General features: G+C 48.4%; 1 protein-coding gene across 1 annotated transcript; it reads left to right on the top strand.

Annotated features, from left to right (window-relative positions):
• The first annotated feature begins 2,214 nt into the window (after window positions 1-2,214).
• Window positions 2,215-11,983, top strand: DUSP5 (dual specificity phosphatase 5). The gene is made up of 4 exons (XM_066323602.1): window positions 2,215-2,742; window positions 6,850-6,992; window positions 8,393-8,612; window positions 10,342-11,983. Exons 1-4 carry the CDS (start codon window positions 2,349-2,351, stop codon window positions 10,740-10,742), a joined length of 1,158 nt encoding a protein of 385 aa, XP_066179699.1. The 5' UTR covers window positions 2,215-2,348; the 3' UTR covers window positions 10,743-11,983.
• The last annotated feature ends 12,112 nt before the right edge of the window (window positions 11,984-24,095 follow it).

The following is a 24,095-nucleotide window of genomic DNA, read 5'->3' as shown; positions in this document are numbered from 1 at the left end:
CAGGGACACTGCATCCAGCACCCTGCAGCGGAGGAAGCATTAGTACTGCTGTTGTTAGCCTTGTTATTTTCTCCTAATAAAAAGGTGGTCATGACTCACTACATTAAGAAACAAAAGCAGAGCTGTAATCTACTGAAAGGCAGTTGTTTGGATGCTCAGCATTAGGCGTGTAAAACGAGGAAGGTCAGCTGCAGGTCAGGTCTGGTGATATACACCCTGCCACCAGCACGGCCCAAACTTCAGGTACTCTCCAGAGAATTGATTTTTTTGGGCTGTGGTAATTTTCCCCGGCTTCAGAGGCATCACTTAAGGCAGGAGTGTGGAAGAAGAAAAAGCTCTCTTTCTCACCCCTTCACATTTCAGTTGGGTTTCCTGAGAGGAAATGATACTGGGGCTGTGCTGGCCCCCTCCTTCCTCTCAGGAGGGAGGAGCACACCAGCATCTGCTCACAGCACCTCTTCCCCTCCCTATGCCCCACTGGGACCAGTTTGCCAGCCGAGGTGTTAATTGGGGCCTTGAGTCCCAAGGGAAGCAGGCTGCTTCTCAGAGAGGAAGCAGTAGCCCCTGAAGCTGGGGACTGAGAGGCAGGAAAGGCAGGTTATGTTTAGGTGGTGTGGAGGTTTCCTGCATGAGCAGGATTAGGTCACAGCCCTGCTGCCTATGGCAGATTTCCCACCTAGTCCATGTGAAGATTTTCGGCACAGTTGTGGTGATGCAGTTCTGACAGGAACTGTGCTGGCACGTGGGTCTCACCCAGCCATGTGGTTCACAAAGCCCAGCTGTCTCCCAGGGTGGGTGCAGGGAAAGGGAAGGAGCCCTGCTGCCGTGATGGCAGTGGCCAGGTGAAGACAACACCCACGCTGAGATGCGCTGTGAACATCTGCCCCTACCCACAAGCTACTTCTATTTTTGTTCCATCCCATACCCTGGCTGACTCAGAGGAGGGGGGTGGGGGGTCAGGTTAGAAGGAGCCAGATGGGAGGTCTGTAGGGGGATTGAAAGAGGAAAAGGAGGAGGAGTTGCTTCAAAACCAGTAGTTGCCATTCTTTCAATCAGCTTGAACGTTTTCTTCACACAGCCTCTTTCATGCTTCTCTGTTTCAGTTGCAGGCAATTTGAGGCAGGGATGGCACTTCCTGCCTGCTGTTGAGGTGAGCATTCTTTCAGGGCACCATCAGAATAAATGACAGCCTGCTCTTAGATAGCTCCACTGTCATCTGCCCGGGCTGTAATGAGCTTGACTGGAGTTCATCCTTTTGCTTAACTTCTTCTAGGAATGTCCAGTCATTGTTTTAGTCTCTTTACAAAACTATGTACAATGAAAGGGCAAGTGCCAAATTTCCCAGTTCCCGTGCATCTAAGTGTCATGACCCCTGGGCACAGGCACAGTCAGCGGTCTGTGGTCTAAGTCTTGCAAGTCCTTGAGACACAATCTTGCAGCTACAGGGAAAGAGACCCTCCCCTCAAACAGCCATACCACAAATTTTTGTGTTGCGGATGGCCCTCTCATCCTTGTCCCAATTGCTTCAGAGCATTCACTAATTTTGCAGAAATGGCACACCTTGCTTTGTCCCAGTCCATTTCTCTTTGTTCCTTAGGCTGTAAACCTTAGTCCAAATAAATGGCCTCCTCGGGGTTGTTCCCCAGGCAGTTTTCACTGATCACTCGGTTGCCGAAGCTGCCTTAATGCAAACCATGGCCTAAGTAGGGGACTCAACTCTTTCCAAGGGGATAGAGGAGCAGGCAGCTCCCATCCCGCCAGCAGCAGAGCTCTTGCAAGCAGACCTGCCTGGGCTCAGGCTTTTCTGGGGGTGAGGGGGAAATACAGGGAACTGAAACACCATTCGCAACCTGGTGCGAGAAGCCTGCCCCAGTGCTGCCCTTCCTTCCTCCCTTCCCTCCTGCTCCTCCACCCCCCGGCACGCTTCTCTACTCTCCTGACGCGCTGGGGAGGAGGCGAGGGTGATGTCGGGATGAGCCTCAGCCGATGAGTGGAGAATTTTTGCAGCGTTTTTCAGCTTCCTCTGCTTCCGATCCCGACCTACCGCCGCTAGGGAGGGAGGGGATCCCCGCCAGGGGGCGGCGCGCGGGGCGGGGGATGTCCATGTTTGGGAGGCGGGCGCGTCACTCCCCTTATATGGGCAGTGTCGTCACAGCCCGGCCTCCCATTCATATAAATGCCCGGCGGCGCCGGCCGGGATTCCCTGCCCGGGCTCGGTGCGGCCCCGCGGTGCCTTCGGCCCTTCCCGTCCCGTCCCATCGCCGCCGGCTCCGCGCTAGCACCGGGCACCCTCCTGCCGCTTTCTCCGTTCCTGCCCCGGCTGCGGCGGGGCGCGACCCTCGGCCGGCATGAAAGTCACGTCCCTCGACTGCCGCCAGCTGCGGAAGCTGCTGCGGAAGGAGCCCTCCCGCTGCCTGGTGCTGGACTGCCGGCCCTACCTGTCCTACTCGGCCTCCTGCCTCCGCGGCTCGCTCAACGTCAACCTCAACTCGGTGGTGATGCGGCGGGCCCGCGGCGGGGCCGTGCCGCTGCAGTTCGTGGTGCCCGACGCGGCGGCCCGAGCCCGGCTGCTGCTGGGCGGAGAGGGGGCGGCGGGGGCCGCCCGCCTGGCGGCCGTGGTGGTGCTGGACCAGGACACGAGCCACTGGCAGAAACTGAAAAAGGACAGCACAGCCCAGATCGTCCTCAACGCCCTGCTCTCCAGCCTGCCGGAGGCCGGGGCCAGGGTCTGTTTCCTGAAAGGTGAGAGGGGTCGCGGGGACCCGAGGGACAGGGGCTGGGGGAGAGCGGCGCGATAGACCCTCAAAGCTCCCCTGGTTGGCGGCGGCCCCGAGGCGCTCCCGTTCGCTCTCCTTCGCCCTCCAGTGAACCTGATTATTGGTGGAGGGCAGGGAGGTAACGCCGGGATTTTGTTTCTTTTCCACCTACTGGAAATAAATCCCGGATAGACTCTGCGGGCTGAGCCGAAATGCCTTTCCGCTCACCCCCGCCACGCGTTGTAGGGGCTGAGGGGAAAGCAGGAAATATCAGTAAAGAGCAGCTAAAGTTGCAGATTAGCAAAGGGGGGAGACATCGGCGCTGCGTGGGAAACAAAATCAGCCCTGCGGATATGAGGAGAGACGAGGCCACCGCTACTCGCTCTCCGCTCGGTGACACAGGGACTCCTGAAACTCAGGGACCGAGGGCAGAGAGGTTTCTCCCCGTCGGGCACATTGACGCTGACAGGGGAAACCTAGAGCCGAAACTCCGGGGCTCGTCGGAGGACAGAAATACCTCCTCCCCTCACGTGTATTACAGCCCTTCGATTGCGGTTCTTTGTTTTCCTTCCGCGTAACCCGGGCTAATAAAACGATAAATAGCACAGCGAGCATAGCAGCCCGCCCTTTCCCTGTCCTCCCGCCCCTGCCTCCCCCCGAATGTGGCAGCGCCTTTGTCCTTCTGCCCTCTCGGTTTTCTGAGCGCAGCCCCCAGCCGCTCTGGGAGCGGGGCCGTGGCCGGGCGGGGCCGCTCCCGCCCCAAGCCTCGGGGCACCACGCCGAGACAGGAGTCTCCAAAAACCCCCTCGCCATACCACGAGGCCATAAAAGGGAGGGGAAAACCAGGCGATGTTTTTTGAATAAAGCCTGCCCCTGTATTCTAATGGGCCAGGGTTAATTCACTTCTAAGAAACCTTTTATCACTAGTTTTTGTCCTGGTGTACCCGCTTTTTGCCTTCTGTAATGACCTCCCACTGCGACAGAGGCATCTTCAGCCTGGGTATTGCCTGGGACCTAAATAGGGGGACGCTCCCCGGCCGTTTGTCAGCACCCTGGTTCTGTCCAGCCGCTATCAGCCTTTGCTGGATCTGACGGCCACCCCAAAAGCAGAAATTCTGCTACTGGAGGGTAGAGATACTGGCACTGTGTCATTCATATCCTTAAGGACTGCACTAAACTAGAGATGAAGAAATATCTACAGGGTCTCAGTGGGAAGTCTGCGGTAAACTAGGGGCCGAATTAAGCTCTGCTGACTCTCAATCTGCTTGTTGGGCCATCGACCATCCTTTCCTCCTCGTGTACCAGCCCCACAGTTTGAAGTGGTGACTGTGCTGTGGGCAGTTTATCCGGGGTGCGGGGTTGGTGTAGGCTCTGCTTTGTACATCTTGTGAGTTGTGAAGTGTGTTACCTTGAAAGCCTGTTGAGTTGAGGCTGAGGATATTTCCTCTCAGTGTATGAGACTATTTCCTGCTTTTCCTGCTGCCGTTTCCTTTTGCTGGAAGTGCTCCGGGCTGCAGTTTCAGGCCCATGACTCACTGGGCAGCACTTGTGATTCACTGGGGCCACAGACCCCCAGGAGGCTGTTGTGGCCTGGGGGAAGATCCTTGGTACAGTGGGGATATAAATCACCCTGGAACACTGGGTTCTGATCAGGAGAAAGGGTCCTTTGGAGGCCTCCACTACCAACTTTGAAAATAATAGGCTGTAAAACCACCAGGAAAAATAGTCCTTAAGGTTTCCCCTTGTATTCCTGTTCTTCTTAGTTGTGGAGAGCTGGGAGGATGTGTTGGCTACTTAAGTGCTAAGGGAGTCTGGCAATAAGATATGAGGAGGTCATCAAGATCCTGAGGATCTGGTCCCAGAGAGGGCAGCTGGAACCAAGTCATTGTGCCGAGCCCTGTTCCCTCCGTCACTTTCTGGCTTGCAGAAACATCTTTTTCACATCTTTCATCTGTGTAGGTGCAGTTTCACTCTGGGTGAGCTCAGCCCCAGCACGGTGACAGTGGCTGTGTGCCAGGGAAAGAGAAAGATAAAATAACGGGTCCTCCCTTGGTGCTGATAACGATTCTCTTACTTATTGATTAAAACGGAAGTGCAGCTCAGCTCTCCATGATGAGCAACCGAGTATTTGCAGAAATGACCTCAGGGAAGGTAGGTTGAGTGGGGAGGGAGAAGAGAGGAGATTGCTGGAGGATGGGATGAGCAGATGACTCACTGTAAGAATGGCCTGCAAATATCCTGATCCCCAAGGCTTGTAATTAACCATTCACCAGCTGCATGTGTTAGCTGCCCCGAGAGACACGAGACACGCATGTCTGTTCGAACACACTCAGGTTTGGTTCCGGCAGATTTCTGTGTTCATTCAAGAGTAAAAACAACAACAACATAGGGCATAATGGGGATCATGGCTATTTATATAAACTGGACATATTTTTCCTTTGCAATGGCAGTGACTGGGGGGTTGGGGGAACATAAGGTCAGCTATGCAAAACAAGAGGATTTAAAAGTTCACCCCATGAAGGGCAGCTGGAGATCAGGGAACTCTGTAGAGCTTCTTGTGTTTGTTGTTTTTTCACACTGTGAGTTGCTAGGGATATAATTTTTTCAACCCGGTTGTTGTGGATATCATTTTATTAAACACCTCCCACCACCACCATGGTCTCCACAGTCACTTGACTGCTTTGACCACTGCCTCATGCTGTGAGCTCTGGGACGAGCTGGCAGAATGTGCCCTGGGGGTAGGAGAAAAGGTGCAGGTGCTGAATGCCCATTTACTGTAAAGTTGCTCTCCTGCCCTCTGTCATAGAAAACAGACTTCAGTCACAATCAGTTGGCTTTGGATCGTGGTGGCCACTTGCAATACGAGGACCCCATGTCAGGAATGAGTAGGTGACAGTAGCATGTCATGAGTTTGAGCACACATCTGCTCAAACATTGCAAACAGATGAGGCACCAGCCTTGTGGGGCTGTACCAGGCAGCCCTGGCAGTGAGGCTGGTGGGGGTCCTGTGGCTGCTCTGATCTTCAGCACTTCCCTCCTTTCAAAATCCTTCCTTGCACCCGAGCACCCACATGGACACCTCTTATCAGAGTGAAACAGTTGCAGGAGAATGAATCACAATTGAAGGCTTTGCCTTCCAAGCCGTGTTTACTTGAGGGCCACACTGAAGGATTATTGAATGTAGCTGTCCATGAGCCATTCATTTCTGCCCTGAGAAAGCACAGGTGGCAGACGTGTGGCACACCAATGATGTTTCCAGGCTGCTTCTGCTACCTGACTTATTCAGGTTCATTTTGGAGATGATGTGCTTCCATGCAGAATATTTCCAGCCTGGAAACAAGCAACAGTTTAGCTGAGGACAAACTTTAAGTAACAATGAAATACTAGGATTAATTCCCTTTCATTGGCAGCGCACTGAATGAAATGAACGCAGTACTTAGCCATGCAGAATAGCTCTTGTGGGGCTATTCAGTTGTCAAATGCTGTCACAGGATTTCATTAAGTTTTATAGCTGTTATTTAATAGATTGGTTTCAGTGGGACCATCTTCATTACTTCACTGTCTCATGCACTGTGGTGATTAATGAGACAGATGCAAGCATCCCCCTCTTGTGTTTGTGTCCATTTAAAAATGGAAATAAAATATTTTGTGTGTTGTCACAGTGTATACATTAATGACAGGTTTAGAAAAGATGACTCCTGAGTACAGAAATCTCTGCCTCAAATGCTGGAATTAGTGTTCATGTCTAAAACCCGGGGGGAGGGAGTTTAGTTCCCTCTCTGCAGGAGTTAATGTTTGCTAGACTCAACAGAATTACATTTGCTAACAGCTTTAGTCTGGATTCTCTGGGTTTTGGCAAGTTAATAATTGTCAGTAGTATCAGAGATTTTTCCTTGGGTGCCCAAAATCTTTTAAGCAAACCCATTTTCCCAGAGGAGCATTATCCTTCACTGACCCTCTGCTGGAGCTCATTGCTGGGCACTGCTCTCCCACTGCATTGCAAGCACTGGAGCTTCATTTGTCCTTCACTTGAATTAATCCGGTCCTTGGGAGGGCAAATACTCACATCTTCTTCTTTTTGTTGTTTCCCCAGGGGGTTATGAGACCTTTAACTCTCAATATCCTGAGTGCTGCGTGAATGGAAAACTCATTTCCCCAGAGAGGACGGAGGCAGAGAGAAACCCTGCCAGCCACTGTGAGAAGCAGAGTGCCAACCACAAACCTGCTTATGACCAGGTGTGTGTCATGGGTGACCCTCCCCTTGACATTTCTCCCTGCTGCCACCAGGCTCTGTTGAAGGCTGGCAGGGTGTCAGTGGCCCTAGTGCTGCCATGGGCTGTCAATAAGTTGTTGCAGTCCAGGCTGACAGCCTGTGTGCTCAATAAGCTGCTCTTGTGTGCTGCTGATCAGCATCACCTCCGCCTGGCTTCAAAATTAGGCAATGGAAGGAGGCAAAACACCGAATGTAGCCCCAAAACTGTACTTATGAACTGTCTTATCACACACCTAGACAGCATGAGCCGTCAGCAGCTCACACCTCCACAGGAGACAGAGAATGGGCAGGGGACAGGCTGCCAAGAATGTCACTTTTCCAGCAGAAAAAGGAGCACATTTTACCCATGACTCCTCTGATACCCCAGGAGGAATTTAAGGTTGGCAAGGGGCCAGTGCCTCTGAGAAGAGAGGCCCACCACTGCACTGGGGAAGTGGGGTTTCCACAGGAAGTCATCGTGTGCCCACCCAGCCCAGGGGTTACGTGTGCTCCGAGATGTCACCCTGCGGTCAGGACACTTCCGCCGGGGCGTGCGTTTCCTGCTGCTCAGGGGAGTCCCCTTGTGATGCCTCTGTGCCCTCCTGGGAGCACCTCCCACACCAGGCGTCCTCCTGCCACCTTGGCTGGCTGCCGGCTCTCCCTGATGCATGGGAACCCACCATGTGGGCAGTTCAGGGGGAGTGGAAAGCCAGTTTCTTGCAGCTAGGGGGTGGCAGCAGCTCCTGTGCATCATGGAAAGTTACCTGCCAGCTCAGAAAGCGGTGTCAGATGGTGGCTTTTCTTCCGCCGTCTCGTCATCCAGCCTTTGCTCGTGCTGAGGAGGGAGGAACTGAGATGACGTCTCAGGGTGGGTGACGCAGCAGGGGCTGTGCTCCAGAGAGGTGTGGGGTGAAGGGGGATAGATGGGGAGCCTGTGTCCAGGTTTTTTGCTTTGTTTCACTTCTGGAGATGTGACCAGAGGGGCCAAGCCCTGGCTGAGCCAAAGCAGCCTCTTCCTCTGTCCTAATCTTCCTGCTGTGCGCAGCTCCCTGCCTTGCCCCTGTTTTGGTAAAGCCTCAGCGAGAATGGGCACCACATATGAAAGCACTTTGGGTGCACTGCAAGGGGCAGCACTTTAGAGACAGCCACAAACATCCTGCACATGAAGGCTTGGGTCTGACTTTGTACTTTGCAGATGTGGACAAGAAAATGAAAATATTTCTCCTGCATGGGCTTTGCCATGGGACTGATTCATTGGCCAGCAGCACTGGGGTCCAAAAAAGCCAGAGGGAGGGGCCAGGCACCCACATGGGCTCCCTTGGTCACTCTTGGGTCTCAGGATTTTTGAAAAATTAATTACATGGTTTTGCTCCTTCTCTTCCAGGGTGGTCCAGTCGAAATTTTGCCTTTTCTCTACCTTGGTAGTGCCTATCATGCTTCCAAGTGTGAGTTTCTTGCCAACCTGCACATCACAGCCCTGCTAAATGTCTCCAGGAAAAGCTCAGAGTCCTTCAAAGACCAGTATTGCTACAAGTGGATCCCAGTGGAGGACAGTCACACAGCAGACATCAGCTCTCACTTCCAGGAAGCCATAGACTTCATTGGTAGGTACAAATGAAGAGATTTTCAGCTCTTCATATATTTTAAACTCATTTAAAATGTAAAATCAGTTTAAATTCATTTAATTAATTTTAAAATAAAATACACATTGAAGTCTACTGAATTTTGTGAAGGAAAAAAACCTAGTTCCTTGGACTTGCATGCCAGACTCAGTAACAACCAGGTGAAGCAGAATCAGCTTATTGTCTTGCTGTGCTGAGATATACCAAAGGTGGGGTCTTAGAAATCCATTGTCTCCCCTTATCACAGAGCTCTTTTGATCATACTGGTATCTCACCCTTTGATCAAATACTCTAATGCAAAAAAAATGAGGAGGCCTTTAGAAAAGTTTGTGCCATTCCGTTCCAATCTTCCTGCATTGGGCTGAGTGGGTGAGCAAACGCAGCTGTGCCAGGGACCACAGGAGAGAGGATTCTCCCTGAGAAGCACAAGATGTTCTGGTGGTGTGGAGACGCCTGAGCCTGGGTGGAGATCATGTTTGAAATCGGTGCTGTTGCTCTCCAGGAACATTCAAGAGAGAAAGATAATAAAACGCAGTTACAGACTCACTGGGCTCATTGCTCAGCTGAGTTTGAGTCCTTCAACAGCTCAAGCAGAATTGCAAAAACCTGACCTGAGGGTGCTCTCTGAGTCCTTCCCCTTTCCCAGTAAGGGACATCTCACACCTTTCAGGGAAATAATAATTTGTGGCACCTTTCTGTCCTATCCTCCACCCTTTCTGATAGAGTCGAGTCACTTGGAAATTTCCCAGATTTTGAGGATGACTTTAATTTTCACTTTCTTTTAAAATTGGGCATGTGGTGTAGATGCCGGGGATGACTCAAATCCATGTCTTCCTTATTTTGTGCAGTAGCTAAATATAACTGGTCGTTGTGGCAGTCCCCTGGCAGACAATTGAAGGCAAGCAAATGATAATTTCCTCAGCTCTGTGTGTTTCCCTGGGCACTACACTCACAGTTATCCATAAATTGGAGCTTGAACATGTTGCTCAAGGCAATAGAGCAGAGAAAAGTCTATTTTTTGAACAGTGTTTTTGTGTAGAAAGGGCTTATTTTAAGCACATTCTCTTTAATCTAATAACAATCATTGTGTTGTGTGAGTAACCACAGTGGCTCCTGTTGTGTAAAATGGGTGCTTTGCATAAGCCTTTTATATCCTGACTTAAGTCCAAGCATCCTTTAACCAGGCTGTAATTAGCAACTGCCTACCAGTGCTTGTGTGCTTTGTGGTGAGGCCCCAGGGACTGAGCTCAGCCTCTCCACCCAAGGGTACCTCCTGGTACTGCTGTTTGCTCCCAACTGGCCAAGCAGAGTTAGGCTTTTGAAGACAAATCCTATTTTTCTATCAAAGATGATGAGAGCCCCTGCAGATTTTTGAGTGACCAGGTAGTGGGAGGGCTGGCCAGGCTGAGCTTCACACAACGTTTTGAGCTGCAGGCAGAGAAATGCAGGTACAGCATTGTCTGCATCACAGCGTTCTTCAGTGTCAGTTGTTCCAAAAGAGAAGTAGGCACAAGGAAGGAGACAGGGATGGAGTTTCCTAGAAAATGCTGGATTTTGTCCTTGTCTTTTAATCTCCGTGTCACGCGTAGTACCCAAGAGAAGAGCAAGCCTCTCCTTGCTAGTAGACTGGCTGTGTCCCCCCAGCAGTGGGTGTGTCACTGCGTCCTCTCCCTCCCCGACAACCGCTGATGTCTGCCATGGCTTTTCCCAGATTACGTCCGGAGGGCGGGCGGGAAGATCCTGGTGCACTGCGAGGCGGGGATCTCGCGTTCCCCCACCATCTGCATGGCCTATCTCATGAAGACAAAGAGGCTGCGCCTGGACGAGGCCTTCGATTACATCAAGCAGCGCCGGAGCCTCATCTCACCCAACTTCGGCTTCATGGGCCAGCTGCTACAATACGAGTCAGAGATCTTGTCTTCCACCCCCAGCCCCCCCGTGGCCTCGTGCAAAAGAGAAGCTGCATCTTTCTTTGCGGAGGAACTGACTTTAGGCAAAAACTTTGAGGGCTCGTGCTTCGCCTTTCCTACCTCAGTGCTGAGCTCTGTGCCCATCCACTCTCCTGTCCACCAGCTGAAGCTCAGCCCAATGACGGCGTCTTCGTCCTGCTGAGCACCGTGGGCGGCTCGGAGCTGGTGTGGTCCTGATCCAAACTGTGATCCTCGACAAGAACATTTCATGAATGTGCAATAGAGAAACTTCATCCACTTACTCTGAGATGGAGTGGCTGTCATGGGTCATACTTCCCATACGCTGTGACTGTAAGATGCAAGTGGTCTAAGCATGGCAGGTTTTCTGAACTTTTCTTGTCCTTTTTTTTAAAAAAACAATACAAAGTGCTTTTTCAGGGTTTTAACCAAACAACGTGCACCCACTACTGTATTTCCAGATTTCTGGGGGAAAATGAGAAATCCATTTAGTGTGTTCTCAGTTCCCATCTCCTTCCAATCTTATTTTTGAAAAGACCCTTATTTAAAGTTTCAAGCAATAAACAGCAGCAGCAGGGAAGCAAGCAAAGTGAAAAGCACTACCTTTACAACCACGGAGGTGGTGGGAGTGAATATTTGTTCAAACCTTTCTCTGGCTTTCCTCCTCCCGTCTCCAGTGTCATGTTTCAGGTAGCAAAGGGCTGGAGTGGGGAGAAGGGAGTGCCTTTCCCAGGACACTTGCACAACCAGGTGAAAATCCCCTCTTGTGCTCCAGCCTCTGAAGTGTCAGGTATTGTCCGCAGTGTAACTGGATACCAACCCCGACCGTGGGTCCATTCAGGTGTGGCATTTCCTGTACTTCTGTATTTGCCTTTGTACTGGATGTGCTTTTAAGTAAAACAGGGACTTAACGTCTATCAGCTACCCTGCTGAGCTATTATCCTCCCATCTGTTATTTAAGAACAACCGTAGAATACTTGAATGTCTCCACAATTCTTATCACATCCACTTCCCATCAGATAACACTGTAAAACACTGTAACTGCTGGACTTCACACCAAAAAAAACCTGACAAGCTTTTAGCTCCAAGACAACTTTTTCTCCATCCCTTCCCAAGTGTTCCCATTGTGTACTGTGTGTGATCAAGTGGTCTTTTTCAGTGTTATGTGACTTGCTTAGAGTGTGGTCACCTCTAGTCAACCTTTGTCCACAAAAAAATGATTTCTGTCTTGCTCACATTGGCTTCTGTGTCCACGAGGAGTTCAGAATGAGTGTCTCTGTCTGTTGACCTTTTTATTACTTTTTAATATGTAATATGTATGGGAAATGGCAATAATTTCCAGATCTCGTGAATGTGAAAGAAAACCTGCAACGGTTTTTATGGTGTGTAAAAAATAATAAAGGAAAAAAATGCCAGGAAAATAAAGCTGTTTGTTTTACTTGGAGTGATCTGCAAGAGTGCTTTGGGAGAGCTTGGTGGCAGGACAGGTCACCTGAGAAAAACACCATGGTGTAAAAGTGAAGTAAGAAGGCAGAAGAGATGGGAAAGTATCAGTGTGCTGTGTGCTGAAAAGCCACCAAGGTGCATCACTACAGAGGTGAGAAGGTGAGGGGGAGGATTGTTTTAAACAGAATGACATGAGTCACAGTGGCGTCACTTCCCAGCAGCCCGGCAGGCACTTCTGTTTTGATTCATGCGTGCTTTATATAAGATTTACCATCTTGCTGAAGATGAAAATCTGAACTAGGCACAGCCCCCACTTCCTTCCAACCCATGACAAGAGATGTTACATGCCCTTAGGTCCTTAGGGCAAAGCCTGTGTGTGACACGCAGCACCTCTGGGTGCCAGGAGCCAGGGCATGTGAGTAATACTCATCTTTTCACTTTTTTAAATGAAAAAAAGAATTAAGTTAAAAATACCAGCATGTCTGATGCATTATCATACCCCTTTTTATCTTGAATTTTCTAGGCTTTTTTCTGGCTCATCACTGCAGCACATTCACTGTCTCCAATTCCAAATTATCAACTTGAAAACTTAATGGCAAATTCTGGGATACGCAGCATGCATGCACATACACACCTGCTTGTAACTTACCCCCGGGGAAGCAAATCTGACCGATGGGAAGGTCTTATTGGAGATGTGCCTCGGATTCCTTCCCCGTGTCAGAGGGATGTGTCAGCAGCCCTGCCCAGGCCCTGGGAGACCTGAACATGGGAACCAGCAATCAGGGAGGCAAGGCAGATGATCTAGTAAGAGAAGATCAATTAATTTTCTGAAAGACCTGATTTGTCCCCTTGGGGAACTCTAGAAAGGGCTTTCTGCCTCTCAGCCCACACAAGCACCCAAGCAGAAAGGCTGTGGAGCTTAGTGAGGGTCCAGAGTACTGAGAGCTACAACCTGCAGAGAAACTGAGCCTCCAAAAGTTCTCATTACAACTACACTAAACCCTTCTGGGTGGACAACCAGCTTTGTTTCTGAAGGATGGGAAAGCTGAAACCCTCTGCAGAGTCAGTGATGGAATATTTGCAGGGCAGAAGGTAGTGGGCCGAAGGGGTTAACAGAAGCACTGCTGACCTTGGCAGATTTGACTAAGGCAGCTGGGAAAGATCACAGGCCAGGTGGAGGAGCCAGGTGTTTGGCAGAGGGAAGGGAGCTCTTGGCCTGAGCTTTAAGCACAGTGTGCTGGTGGATAGTGTTAGCAGGGGGACATTCAGCAAGGATAGGTGGTCACAGCCCCGTGGGAGCCTGAAGAGGAGTTGTTGTCATGCCTGGACATAAGAGACTGATGTTTATGCTCCTGCTCAAGGTACGGGGCACCTCTTCTTGGCTGGTCTCAATCCATCTCTGCTTCTGGCAAAAGGAAGGCCCAGCATCCAAGTCAGAGTGCGATGAAAATGCTGCCTCCCAGAGGGTTGTGTTCCCATGCTCATGCTGGTGCCTGCTCTGCTACTTCAGTGCTAATGTGAGACCTCTGCCCCCAGCTCATTCCCTTGGCCAATTTGGCAGACCCCACCTCTCTGAGGGGACATCACTAGTCCTGTCTGACTATGGGCTTTGGGCTGAGAGCATGTGTCCCCCTCCCTTCCTGGCCATGCTGCTCCCACGGGAAAGGAGCTGAGGATCTGAGCACTAACACATGAAGGTGAGTGTGTCAAATTGGGATAGCACCTACCTGGGAAAAGGCAATGTGTTTGAACTCACACATGCAGGGCAGGGCCCCTGGTTCTCTGCTTCCAGACAGCAGCACTCAATGGGTGCCTTCATCCTTAGGCAAAGGAACAGGTCCACCCGTGCTTTGTGGATTGTGCATTGAGAAAATTCGTCAGATTTGGTAGGATGGAAGATTTAGGAGGCTTTTATAGCCCAAATGAGCTTGGGTTTGAGTGGCTCATTGCTAAGTGTCACTGGTGTTGGAGACAGGAATGCGACAAAACACACCAAGGTTCATGCAGAACAGGCAGCTTTTACTGAGTGCTCTTTTCCTTATATAGACCTGAGGGTCCACAGGGTCAATCCCTGTTGCTCAAACCAGTTCCCAACCAGCCCACGGCTGCTCATGTCCCCAGCAGATAAGGCTTGCTCTCCAACAGTCCATACTGGTCGAGTTACATCATCAAGGCTTTTACAAAATTAGTTATATTTTCAGTTATAAGATTGGGATTATTTGTAGTTGTGAGGCCCTCAGGCCAGCTGTTAGAGACCACAGCTAAGGATGGAAGTTCAGATCAGGCACATGTGGGGAATGTCAGAGCTGAAGAGTGGGAGGCTGAACTAGCTGGTTCAATGTGCCTGGGTTCATCTGCCAGCTAAGTTTGGCTGAGGAATCGGGGCCTCAAAAACAAGGCTCTGATGACAAGTAGAGACCCTTGTAGGTATAACAGCAAGGGAAGCTGTTATCAGGATGCTTTCAGACTTCAGAAGACGCAAATGAGGTAAAGATGGCAGGACTGGTTTTAAGCTTTAATTAGCTTATCTCTTATGATACCAGAATCCACAGAAGATGAGAGGAAATGTCAGAGAAAAGGGAATTTTGCAAGTTCTGTTGCCTATGGAAGTGCTAGTTCAGAGCTGTGCTGGGTGTGACATCTCTCATTCACACTCCTGATGGTGCACCCTTGTGTCCTGGACAGCTTGGTGCCTCTCGAGACCTGTTTCACATCCTGGGGGACTGAGCACAGGGCTTGTGCCATGTAGCTTTTGGTCCCTTGCTTTTAGGCTTGCAAGGCGCAGTTATGTTGCGAGCATGGGAGCAGCTGCTCAGCCTCTGGCTCTGCTTTACACACGCTGCCTTTCCTTTCTGTCTCCAAGAGAAATAAGCATTCAAGAAACTGCCACAAAAAATAGATATCTTTGCATCATTGCAAATCGGATCGTGAAGAAATCTAGGGTGGAGTTGGGTGCGTGGGTGTTGTCCTTAAGTGTCCCTAAGTGTCTTTTTAGTCCATGCATTTGCTGGTGTGATTTGCAGTCTATTCTGGTTACAAAGCACAGGCTTTCTCCAGCTTCTTCTTCTTCCTGCCTCAAGAGCTTTCCAATAGGTAGAAATTGCATCCTTACCACCAAAACCCAGGTTAAATTGACCTGCTCCATGAGGAGTTGACCCTGAGTTGCCCATCCCCAGTCCCTAAGAACCACAAGGAAGGCAGCTCTTCTTAGCTTCTTGCTTTCTGGTGGGAGTTTCTTTTTTAGGAGACAAATAATGAATGAAGAAGGTATTCTGCAGGCATTGTCATTTGTATGTTAAAAACAACACTTGCCTTGCAGGGAAATCAAAGGTCCAAATGTGCCTGTAACATGGAAAAAAAAAAAATGTGTGAGGTCTCAGGTACAGTGAGTTTGACCCTCCATCTCCACCTTTCACAGCTTCCTGTTAATTGGAGAGTAGACACACTGCCAGCTCACTCTCTGGGGAGAGAAAGGCAGGAACCAATTTGCAGAGCCACATAAATATGGAAGTAGGATTTTTTTTTTTTTTTTTACGTAGGAGGTGTTACCAGTACCACACATTACGGTTTCTTGGCTTTATCACATTGTAGGCTTTTACTGAGACATGAGTAAGTTTGCTAAATAAGGAATATGAAAATAGCTTGTGAAATTGGTTGAGTCATCAGAGAAAATCAAATGGAGTTCTGACACCAGGGCCTCGGTTGTAAAGTCCTACTTTATTTTACCATTGCATTAGAAACTTCAGGGTCATTTCAATCTTTTTCTTTCAGTTTCAAAATTCAAGGTACTCTGACATCTAAGTAAAGCTTAGCATATCTGTTCAGGTTTTCCATCAGCAGTGGTGATACATCCCCATGTGTCCTGCTCATGCCCACTTGCAGGCAATGTAAAGGTTACCAAGACACGGCTTCTGCAGTAACAGCTGAAATGTTCAGCACTTCTTCCAGTCTTGTCTAGCTGTTGAAGAGTATGGCCCCTAGATACCCTTCTCATGCACTAGCCTATCCCATGGAAGTCACTGGCTGTTGTTTGTAGCTTCTGGGAGTCCTATCAGGACACCAAACAAACCCATAAAGGCAGTAACTCAAGATCAGGAGTGACCAGGGTAGATAGAAAGGGGGAAAGAACCTTAAAGGGCCTCAGGGACAGCATTGCCTGAGGACTCCCATATTTCTATCAGCTTGTTCTCATATCCCAAAATATGACCTGTGCTGGGGAGATCATGGGTGGAAAGCATCTCTAGGAAACAAGATTGCATGGGACCCATAAGACATGCTATGCTTGAGGAGAAGTGGGAAAGACCTTCAATATAAACCCTGCCCCAGCCTCAGCCCATGCTCGCTGCAGTCACGACTAGTGCTTCAGAGCAGGCACCACGTAAAGGTTTCTGATCTTCTGGCACTGTTAGAGGCTCAGAAATGAAGGGCAAACTGATAAAGGCCTCAATTCAAACTTCAAACCTTATTGGCATAACCATTATTCCAGATTTGGCTTTCTGAGCTAATCATGTAAGTAAAGTTAAACATTTGAGTAAGTGTTAATTGGACCAGGTTGATGTCTCCCAAGTGAAATGACACTGTAGTTTCTATGGACTCTCTTTTTTTGGGGGCTGGGGGTTGTTGTCTGTGCGTGAATAGTGGTTTATTTCTGTCACAGTGGTACTCCATTTCTGAGATTCTTTTGTAAGGCAGACAGTGTGTGAGTCATCTCTCGTTATTAAATTGCCCATACATTGTGAGCTGCCTCCAGGCCCTGAACCAAAGCCTATTGCCTTGGTGGGGAGAAGGGCCCCCAAACACAATGGGATTCAGATCAGGCCTTGGATGAATCTTTCCATTAAATCTTTATTTTAAGGAACCATTTGTTCTAATTGGAGCTAAGGCTTGCTTCTGCATTGAAATGGCATTTGAGGTCTACAGGACTCAACTGGAACAGCGAGTATATCCTCTCTGCTCTAATGCCTCCGATCATGTAAAGTCAAGTTAACTGGAAAATCAATTGACACGAATTCCAGCACGACCATTAACTTCCATCCGGCTGGGCCCCGAGCAGCGGCTGGCCGGGGGAGGCAGATTCCTAACGGGGATGGAGCAGAACTGTGCTCATCTCCTAGACATGCTTCCAGCCTGAGCTCTCTGCAGCAATGCCCACACCGCCCCGAGCAATTACTGCGGCTAACAGAGAGCCGGGGGTCAGGCAGTCTGGGATCAATTGTGGGCTCTGCCTGCGGATTTCCAGGGCAAGTGATGCAGCTGCTCCTGCTGGCACAGCCACATTTGTCAAAAGCATAAAGGAAGTGAGCGAGACCTGGACTGACCAAGCTGACCAGATGGGTCCCTTGAGTATATAGAAAAGGACTATAGCAGCAGAACTGTGTTTTCCACAGGACAGCTCACTTCTGCGGAGGATATTTCAGTTCTGTTGGTAAAACAGAGCTTTGCTGATGTGGCTTTGCTCATGCAAGAAGCATTTTGGTGCTAGAGCAAACCTGAATTTCTCTCTAAATGTTTCTCACAGGCTTATCTGTATGTCTCCGCATCCTGTCTTACATCAGGGATAATGATGTCAATCTCATTCTGAGAAAGGCATAAAGCTTTTTTCATGTTTGCAATGCTCATTAGGCCCATGACAAAGACTATCCTAAGCACAAAATCTTGTTACCATGATGTATTTATTGTACTGTGCTCGTGAGTCCATATGTTCCTTATTAGAAGAGAGAGTTTGTTGTGGAGTTTTGCTTTGGGGCTTTCTGTGGGGTTGGTTGTTTTTTTGGTTTTTTTTTTTTTTTTTTTCCCTCAGGATATAATGTATTACTTAGTTAAAAACAAAACCAATTGTGGAGCACTTTCAGACAGCCACCACAGCCACTGTGCCAGGCGATGGGAGCCCTGGGTGGGTGGCAGGAAATCTGTGCTACTGAGCGCTAAAGCATTGACATGGTTCAGTTTACTGAATCCAGCTGTGAAGAGCAGCTGGTTTTCTGGCAGTCAGCATGAGACACACAGGCGGATATGCTCGAGAGAATTGATCAGAGACCACCGGTGGAGAGAAGGGAGGGTAAGTTGTTCCCTGTGCTAGTAAGTGTTAAAGTGTCTCCTGGCAGTTCTGATTACTAAACCCAGCTGAGAGGAGCTTTTCCAGACTTGTCTGTGATATCTGGGGATATGCTTTGGCCATGAAGAAGGGGGAAGCAGAAGACTTCTGCATGGCCAGCTATTGATATTTTCAGTGCTGTGGTTTGTGGGATCCTGGGGGAAGGTTGTCGGGACACATGGGAAATGTCTGCAGACAGCAGGGGAGACTGCCGAGAGGCTTCAGACAGTGTTCCCATCCTGGTTTCTCTTCTCATTTCCTTCCCCATCCTCCCTCTGTGAGGGAGTTGGGGGTACAAGAAGAGGCAGCCGGCACAGCAGCCCAGGGCTAGGAGAGATCGTGTAGAATAACCAGCAAAACACTTCCTTGGAGGGCTGGAAAAGATAATAAAGACACCTGTTATCCGGACCGAACGGTGAAAATTGCACCGGTGAAATCTGCCAGCTTGGGTGTGATAGGACAATGTCCTGCTGTCCCTGGGCTCCGCCTGGGAAGAGCCTGAGAAATGCTAAGCGCTAATGGGGAGTGAGGCCCAAGATAGTCCCTGGGGCAGTGGTTTTAGTTTCCATGACAAAACTGGAAGTTATCTTTGCTTTCCTTTGATCTTCAAAGCACAGGGGGAAATTTCACACTTAGGGGAGGCCACCCGGTGTCAGGTGAAGTTGCTCCAGCTCGTTAAAGTCAGTCATGCCATAAGGTCAGCAACTCACCTGCCTTAGTGTGAAAATGCCTTGCAGAAAGGAGGCTGCCTTTTCGTGGGGCTCGTTTTGGTTCTCTGGTTTAAAAAAATTTATTCGTGGATCCCGAGTCTGTAGATGGATGGCTTAAAGAGGGAGCAAAGCCCAGGCACTGTGATTCTGATCAGTTTAGATATGTATTACTTTGTTGAATGGATGTGGTCAGTCTAAATAACTATTTTTGTTCTAATCTAATTAAACATTTACTGCAGCCACCTCCTTCCTTCCAGAGTGCTAATTAGGAGCAGAGGCAAGGGGAAAGGGTTTTTTTCAGAATTTCAGGATGCTCTGTGGAAGTCAGATATCCAGTCTGGCATCTCTGTCAAATGTAATTTTGTTTGTCCTGGCCACAAAGGCTGAAAAGGTTGCCCAAAACGATAGACCTACACAGGCCACGGTCTGGGCCACAGACCTACACAGGCTCTTTCTGCCTCTGCCCCACAGTCTGGCTCATCACATGTGCTGAGTGCAGGCATTCAGAGATTTCTCTGCATCCATCCTCCAAGGATGTCCCCAACCCCCAACTTTCTCCAAGGAGTCTCCAAGGCCCTCAATCAGTCTGTGTCCTGCCACTGCTGGGAACAGGTTGCAAAATATCCCTTTGGTCAATTATGTCATCAAACCAGCAACACCTCCAGGGCCAGAGGCACTGCTGCTTCCCCTTGGTTCCTCACCCCCTCTTGTGTAAGAGCAAGAATCAGTTCCTGCAGACACACCTTTAGAGCAAGCAGCCAGTCCTGCCGATGGGGTGGTGTGTATTTATGTCTGCATGGCGCTCCTACTGTCAGGAATGCATTTACTGCTCTCTTGAACATTAGGAGATTTTTTGGAAGTAAAATTAACGGCTTTTGATTCACTTCTCAATTTCCTAGTCTTGCACTGTTTTCTGAGCTGGTGATCTTTCATCTGGAGCTTGGCATTAAATAGGTCTTCCGATTTCTACCTGTGTTTATGATTTATTTTGATGAGAACCAGTTGATCCTGACTTCTGTGGGCTGTTCCTGAGCCCTATTGATGGATGGGCAGATGCTGGCCTCAGGAATGTCATATAGCCCCCTACAAGAAGCCACCCCCTTGCCCTGATGCCCGTGAGATGGTGCTGACCCAAGCTCTCTTCAGGGCAGGTCCTACTGAAGCCAAGGGATGCTGTGGGCCCCCACCCTCACTGCTAGGGCAGCTACTGGGTGCAATAGATCTCTGGGATCCAGCGCCCCTGATTCGCTTCTCTTTCATGTTTGATCCATTCAAAACCAGGTCTGGAGCTGCATCTATGGGTGCCCTCCAGCACAGCTGACCCAGTAAACAGCTCGATGCAAGTCCCTCCCCTTCCCCGGAGTTTAAAATCGAAAAACCAGAGAGCAATGCTTTCTCTCACTAAATTTCCAAACGCAACCAAGCTTTTTGTCGCGGGGCAGCGGAGGAAAGGCTCGCTGGTTTCCCCGGGGCAGGGATGTCAGGCGGGGCCGGCTCTGCCCACGCCGCCTGCCGGCCGCGCTCCCGGCACGGCCCCGCGGGTGCACGGCGCCTCGCTTACGGAGCGGGCGACGCCGGGGAAACTCACTCAAACACAACCACGTTTCATTCACAGACAGCCTCGTCTGATAGATGATGAGCAAAACAACTGTTTTCCTTAGTGAACCTGCGGCAGATTCATTCATAATAACCTACGCTCTTTTCAAAAAGGAGCCTTTCTCTGTTGTTCGTCTTATTCCGATGTTTCACCCCGCCACTCTTCTTGGCAAGCATGTTAGCTTTCTTAAAATGTTGTTGGATTAAAGGTTTTATGGATGAATACTTAACAGTCAACAAAAATTATTTAACTTTACACATTCAAAGGATCATAGTGATCAAGAGAAACATGTTTTTTATTATTATTATTTTTAAAAAGAGGCTGTCTGGCTGTTTTGAGTTGTTTAAAGTGACTAGAAACTGAGTCAGAAAAAGAGAAGCAATGAAAACCCCTCTGGTGCTTCTCATGCATATTTTTTCCTGTAGATGGCTCCCTGCGAATTCCCCCATCAGCTCACCATCCTGGTATCCCTTTTTGGTAGGGAGAGGGAGCAGGAGACAAAAAAGAGCAAGAAAAAGATCTGTAGATGGTGGAAAGAGCTACCGGCCATGGAACAGAGATGTCAGTGCTAATGTTGTGCAGCCGGCACCTCAACCCGTATTTACATCCACCCCTTATCACAGAGATTCTTTTAAGGCACTCGCAGGCTTAGGGCTCCCTCTTTTAAGTTTGGTGGCAGGCAGTTGCTCACTGTCAAAATCACAGACATTTCTGCAGGTTCAGACTGTGCATTGCAAGGAATGGGTCACTACAGGGTTTGAGAGCAACAGAGCTCAGTAATTCGTTATAGACAGAAATAAATTTTTGGAGAGGGTGCCTAAGTGTGGTTTGATTGCATTTTTTTCACCACGAGTTTTCCTTATCTCTCAAAAGCTTGATGGGTTGTCTGCATTGAGATGGATGCGTGTGCCAGGGTCTGTCAAGAAAGCACTGGTTTCTCTCACTTCGCCTGCTAGAATCTCCAATGAGCTCAAACGTGAAAGATGCATTGTGGTCCTGCTGCCTTAGGATTCAGGCTTGGGTGCTCTAGGAGAGGTATCCTTGGCTGTCCCACTGTCACCCTGCCTGACCTTGGGCAAGATACTTTCTCGCTGCCTTTGGTTCCCAGCCTGGAAGTAAAACATCAAAATATCTGTGAGTTGAAAGTGCCACTGGACGCCGGTTTCTGCAGGGTAGAAACAAAGTGTCAACCAAAATCCAAGTTCCCCAGTTTGTTCCTGGGATTCTGCTGCAGCACCAGCACTAAAAAGAACTGTCTCCAGAAGGTCCGCCTCCCCGAACGATTTCAAGCGATGGAGCACAAGGGATTGCAGCGAACCTACTGATTTCTACAGGCGTTTGAAATAGGCAGTAAATACCTCAGTGATTTCAGCCATTCATGAATGAAAGCAGTCTATGCACGTGTTGATTCACAACTGAAAGTGGTAATAGGAGAGGTTAATAACACTTAAAGTGCTTTGTCCCTCCCCACAATAGGTGTAACATTTTTTTCTGAGAGAAATTCTACTATTTGAGAAGAGAGAAAAAAAACATCTACAGAACTGAAATCCCATCTATATGATCCCATTAAGTTTCATGAAAGAAATGTTTGACGTATTTTTATGCTGATGAAGCCTAGATGAATTAAAGCAGTGTTCCCACTTCCTCCTTTCTGATGCTAATGTCTAATTCTAGCATATTTATACAAAAACACTGCTTATAAAGGAGGGCTATGGAAAAAGATCTCTGCAGCACCTACTGAAGCAAGGTGGACTCCTCACATAGCAAGCAATATGTTTGCAGGTTCTGAATACAGAGTGCTGTTTGACGAGCTGCCAGCTTTCTGCACTCCTACAGCCACAGCAGCTTGACAGAATAAAAATTACATGCATCACACTTGGGTTGGAAGCATATTTTCAGCAAGTACTACAAAACCAAAAGAATAACAGAAAATATAATACTTACCCCACCACTCTACTCCCTCAAGTACAATCTCTGAAAGCTATGTAGCAAAACCCGTGTGCAGGGGCCTTATTTGAGTATTTGAAACACTCTTTGAACCAGACAATCCTTTGCCACTTAATCCTTAATGAATACAGTTGCTATTTTTGCAAGCATGTCGTGCTGGTGAGAGTGTTTGATGATGGAATATCAGTGGGATGCGATTTTATTCCTATGAATAAATATAATGTGGTGTCTGTGCACATTTGTATGCACACGAGCCCTCTCCAAACTGCTGGAGTGTGCTGTATATCCAAAGTCCTCAGGAGAGAATGAACACCTGGGGATAAAAGAGATCCCAGGTCCTTGTTTGTGCTTGTTCATAATAGAGTGATGCACTTCTTGGTGCACCTCAACAACAGGAAACTGTCTGGAGCACCAGATGTGGGTTGTTTGGCTTGACACAAGGTTTTCAAGAAGACTTGGTGCATTTAGGCACAACAATGTCATTGCAGCAGTCAAAAAAAAGGGCAAATTTTCCTCAGCTGGTTTCTCTGAACCCCTTCTCTAGGACAGGAAGAATAATTCCTTGCTCTGGGAGTCTATCATTAAGTGAAAATAAGGTTCTGAACTACAAAGGAAATCTCTAAAACGTCACCCAAGGCATGCTGTACCTCTAAAAGCAAAAGACAAAAATTAATGAACTTAAGAACCCGGCAATTTAAGAACATTTTTATGCCTGTTACTGTCCTGAGAAACAGGGATGGTCCATCCACATCCACCCGTGTCTTTAGCAGGAGAACATTGTTAGTGAGCAGATATCGTGGCTGTTTGCTGGGACAAAACCCCTGCTGCTGCGCCTCAGCAGAGGTGGGACTGCACTGCCTGCTGTGGAGTCTGAAATGCATATGTAAAACGTATTTCTGTGTTCTCCCATCTGAGTGCTTTCAGGTGGGTTTGAAAATTCCAAGTTTACCTAGAACGTGTGAATCTGTGTAATCTAGGTTGTGTCAATGGATATAATTTATTTACACGATAATGTTAACAGAAAAATGGATGTTAATGGATGTTAATAATTCTTTTAACCAAGTACATGATTGTTTAATTGTAAGGAAAAGTGGGGAGTCTGACTTTTACTTCTTCTCTTAAACTTTCTTCTCTTCCCTGCCAGGAGTCTCCTTGGATGGGCCTTGAGACTTGAACATCTGGGACTTGAACTACCAGCATTTCTAACTCACTTTACCCCAGAAAAAGCAAAGAAGAGTAAATTTAGTATCAAAGTAATCCCAGAAAGATGTTGTGAGACTTATTTGAGGATTTAAAATTTCCTGAAATCCTAAGATGAAAGAGATTCTAAAAATGCAAATACAGAAAATATTTTTTCTCCTCAGTCCCATTCAACGAAGCTATTTAAAAGCCAAATAAGACCGGCAGGAAATTTTCGTTTTGAATTTGTGAAGCAACCATTAAAAGCTTTACTTTTTAAGCCCTATACTTTCTGAAGAAACAATGGACCATTTCTTTCTAGATGCTGGTAAAATCTGTTACAATAGCCTCTTGAAGGGTTGTTAGTAAAACCATTTAATTACATGGCACTTAAGAATGTCTGGGACTGGGGAGATTTTCCCATTAGGGAAGAGAATTAATTCATCCATCTATTATTCTAGGAGAGGTAGAAACTAGACCTTTCTGTTTAAATCTAGTTTTTATTAGTGTTAAGAGGCTCAGAGGAGGAATTCTATTGCAAGTCCAGAAATGCTGGATACAGCT

This window comes from Sylvia atricapilla, chromosome 8, assembly GCF_009819655.1.
Source record: "Sylvia atricapilla isolate bSylAtr1 chromosome 8, bSylAtr1.pri, whole genome shotgun sequence".
Classification (NCBI taxonomy): Eukaryota; Metazoa; Chordata; class Aves; order Passeriformes; family Sylviidae; genus Sylvia; species Sylvia atricapilla.
Note: the sequence above shows the minus strand (reverse complement) of the source record. Positions and strands in the feature narration are given on the sequence as shown.

What these genes read in the sequence shown, in the direction of transcription:
- DUSP5 (XM_066323602.1), top strand. Translation starts at nt 2,349, where the DNA reads ATGAAAGTCACGTCCCTCGACTGCCGCCAGCTGCGGAAGCTGCTGCGG. An exon ending in ACAAACCTGCTTATGACCAG is followed by an intron (nt 6,993 to 8,392) that starts GTGTGTGTCATG and finishes CTTCTCTTCCAG; the next exon opens with GGTGGTCCAGTCGAAATTTT. An exon ending in GGAAGCCATAGACTTCATTG is followed by an intron (nt 8,613 to 10,341) that starts GTAGGTACAAAT and finishes GGCTTTTCCCAG; the next exon opens with ATTACGTCCGGAGGGCGGGC.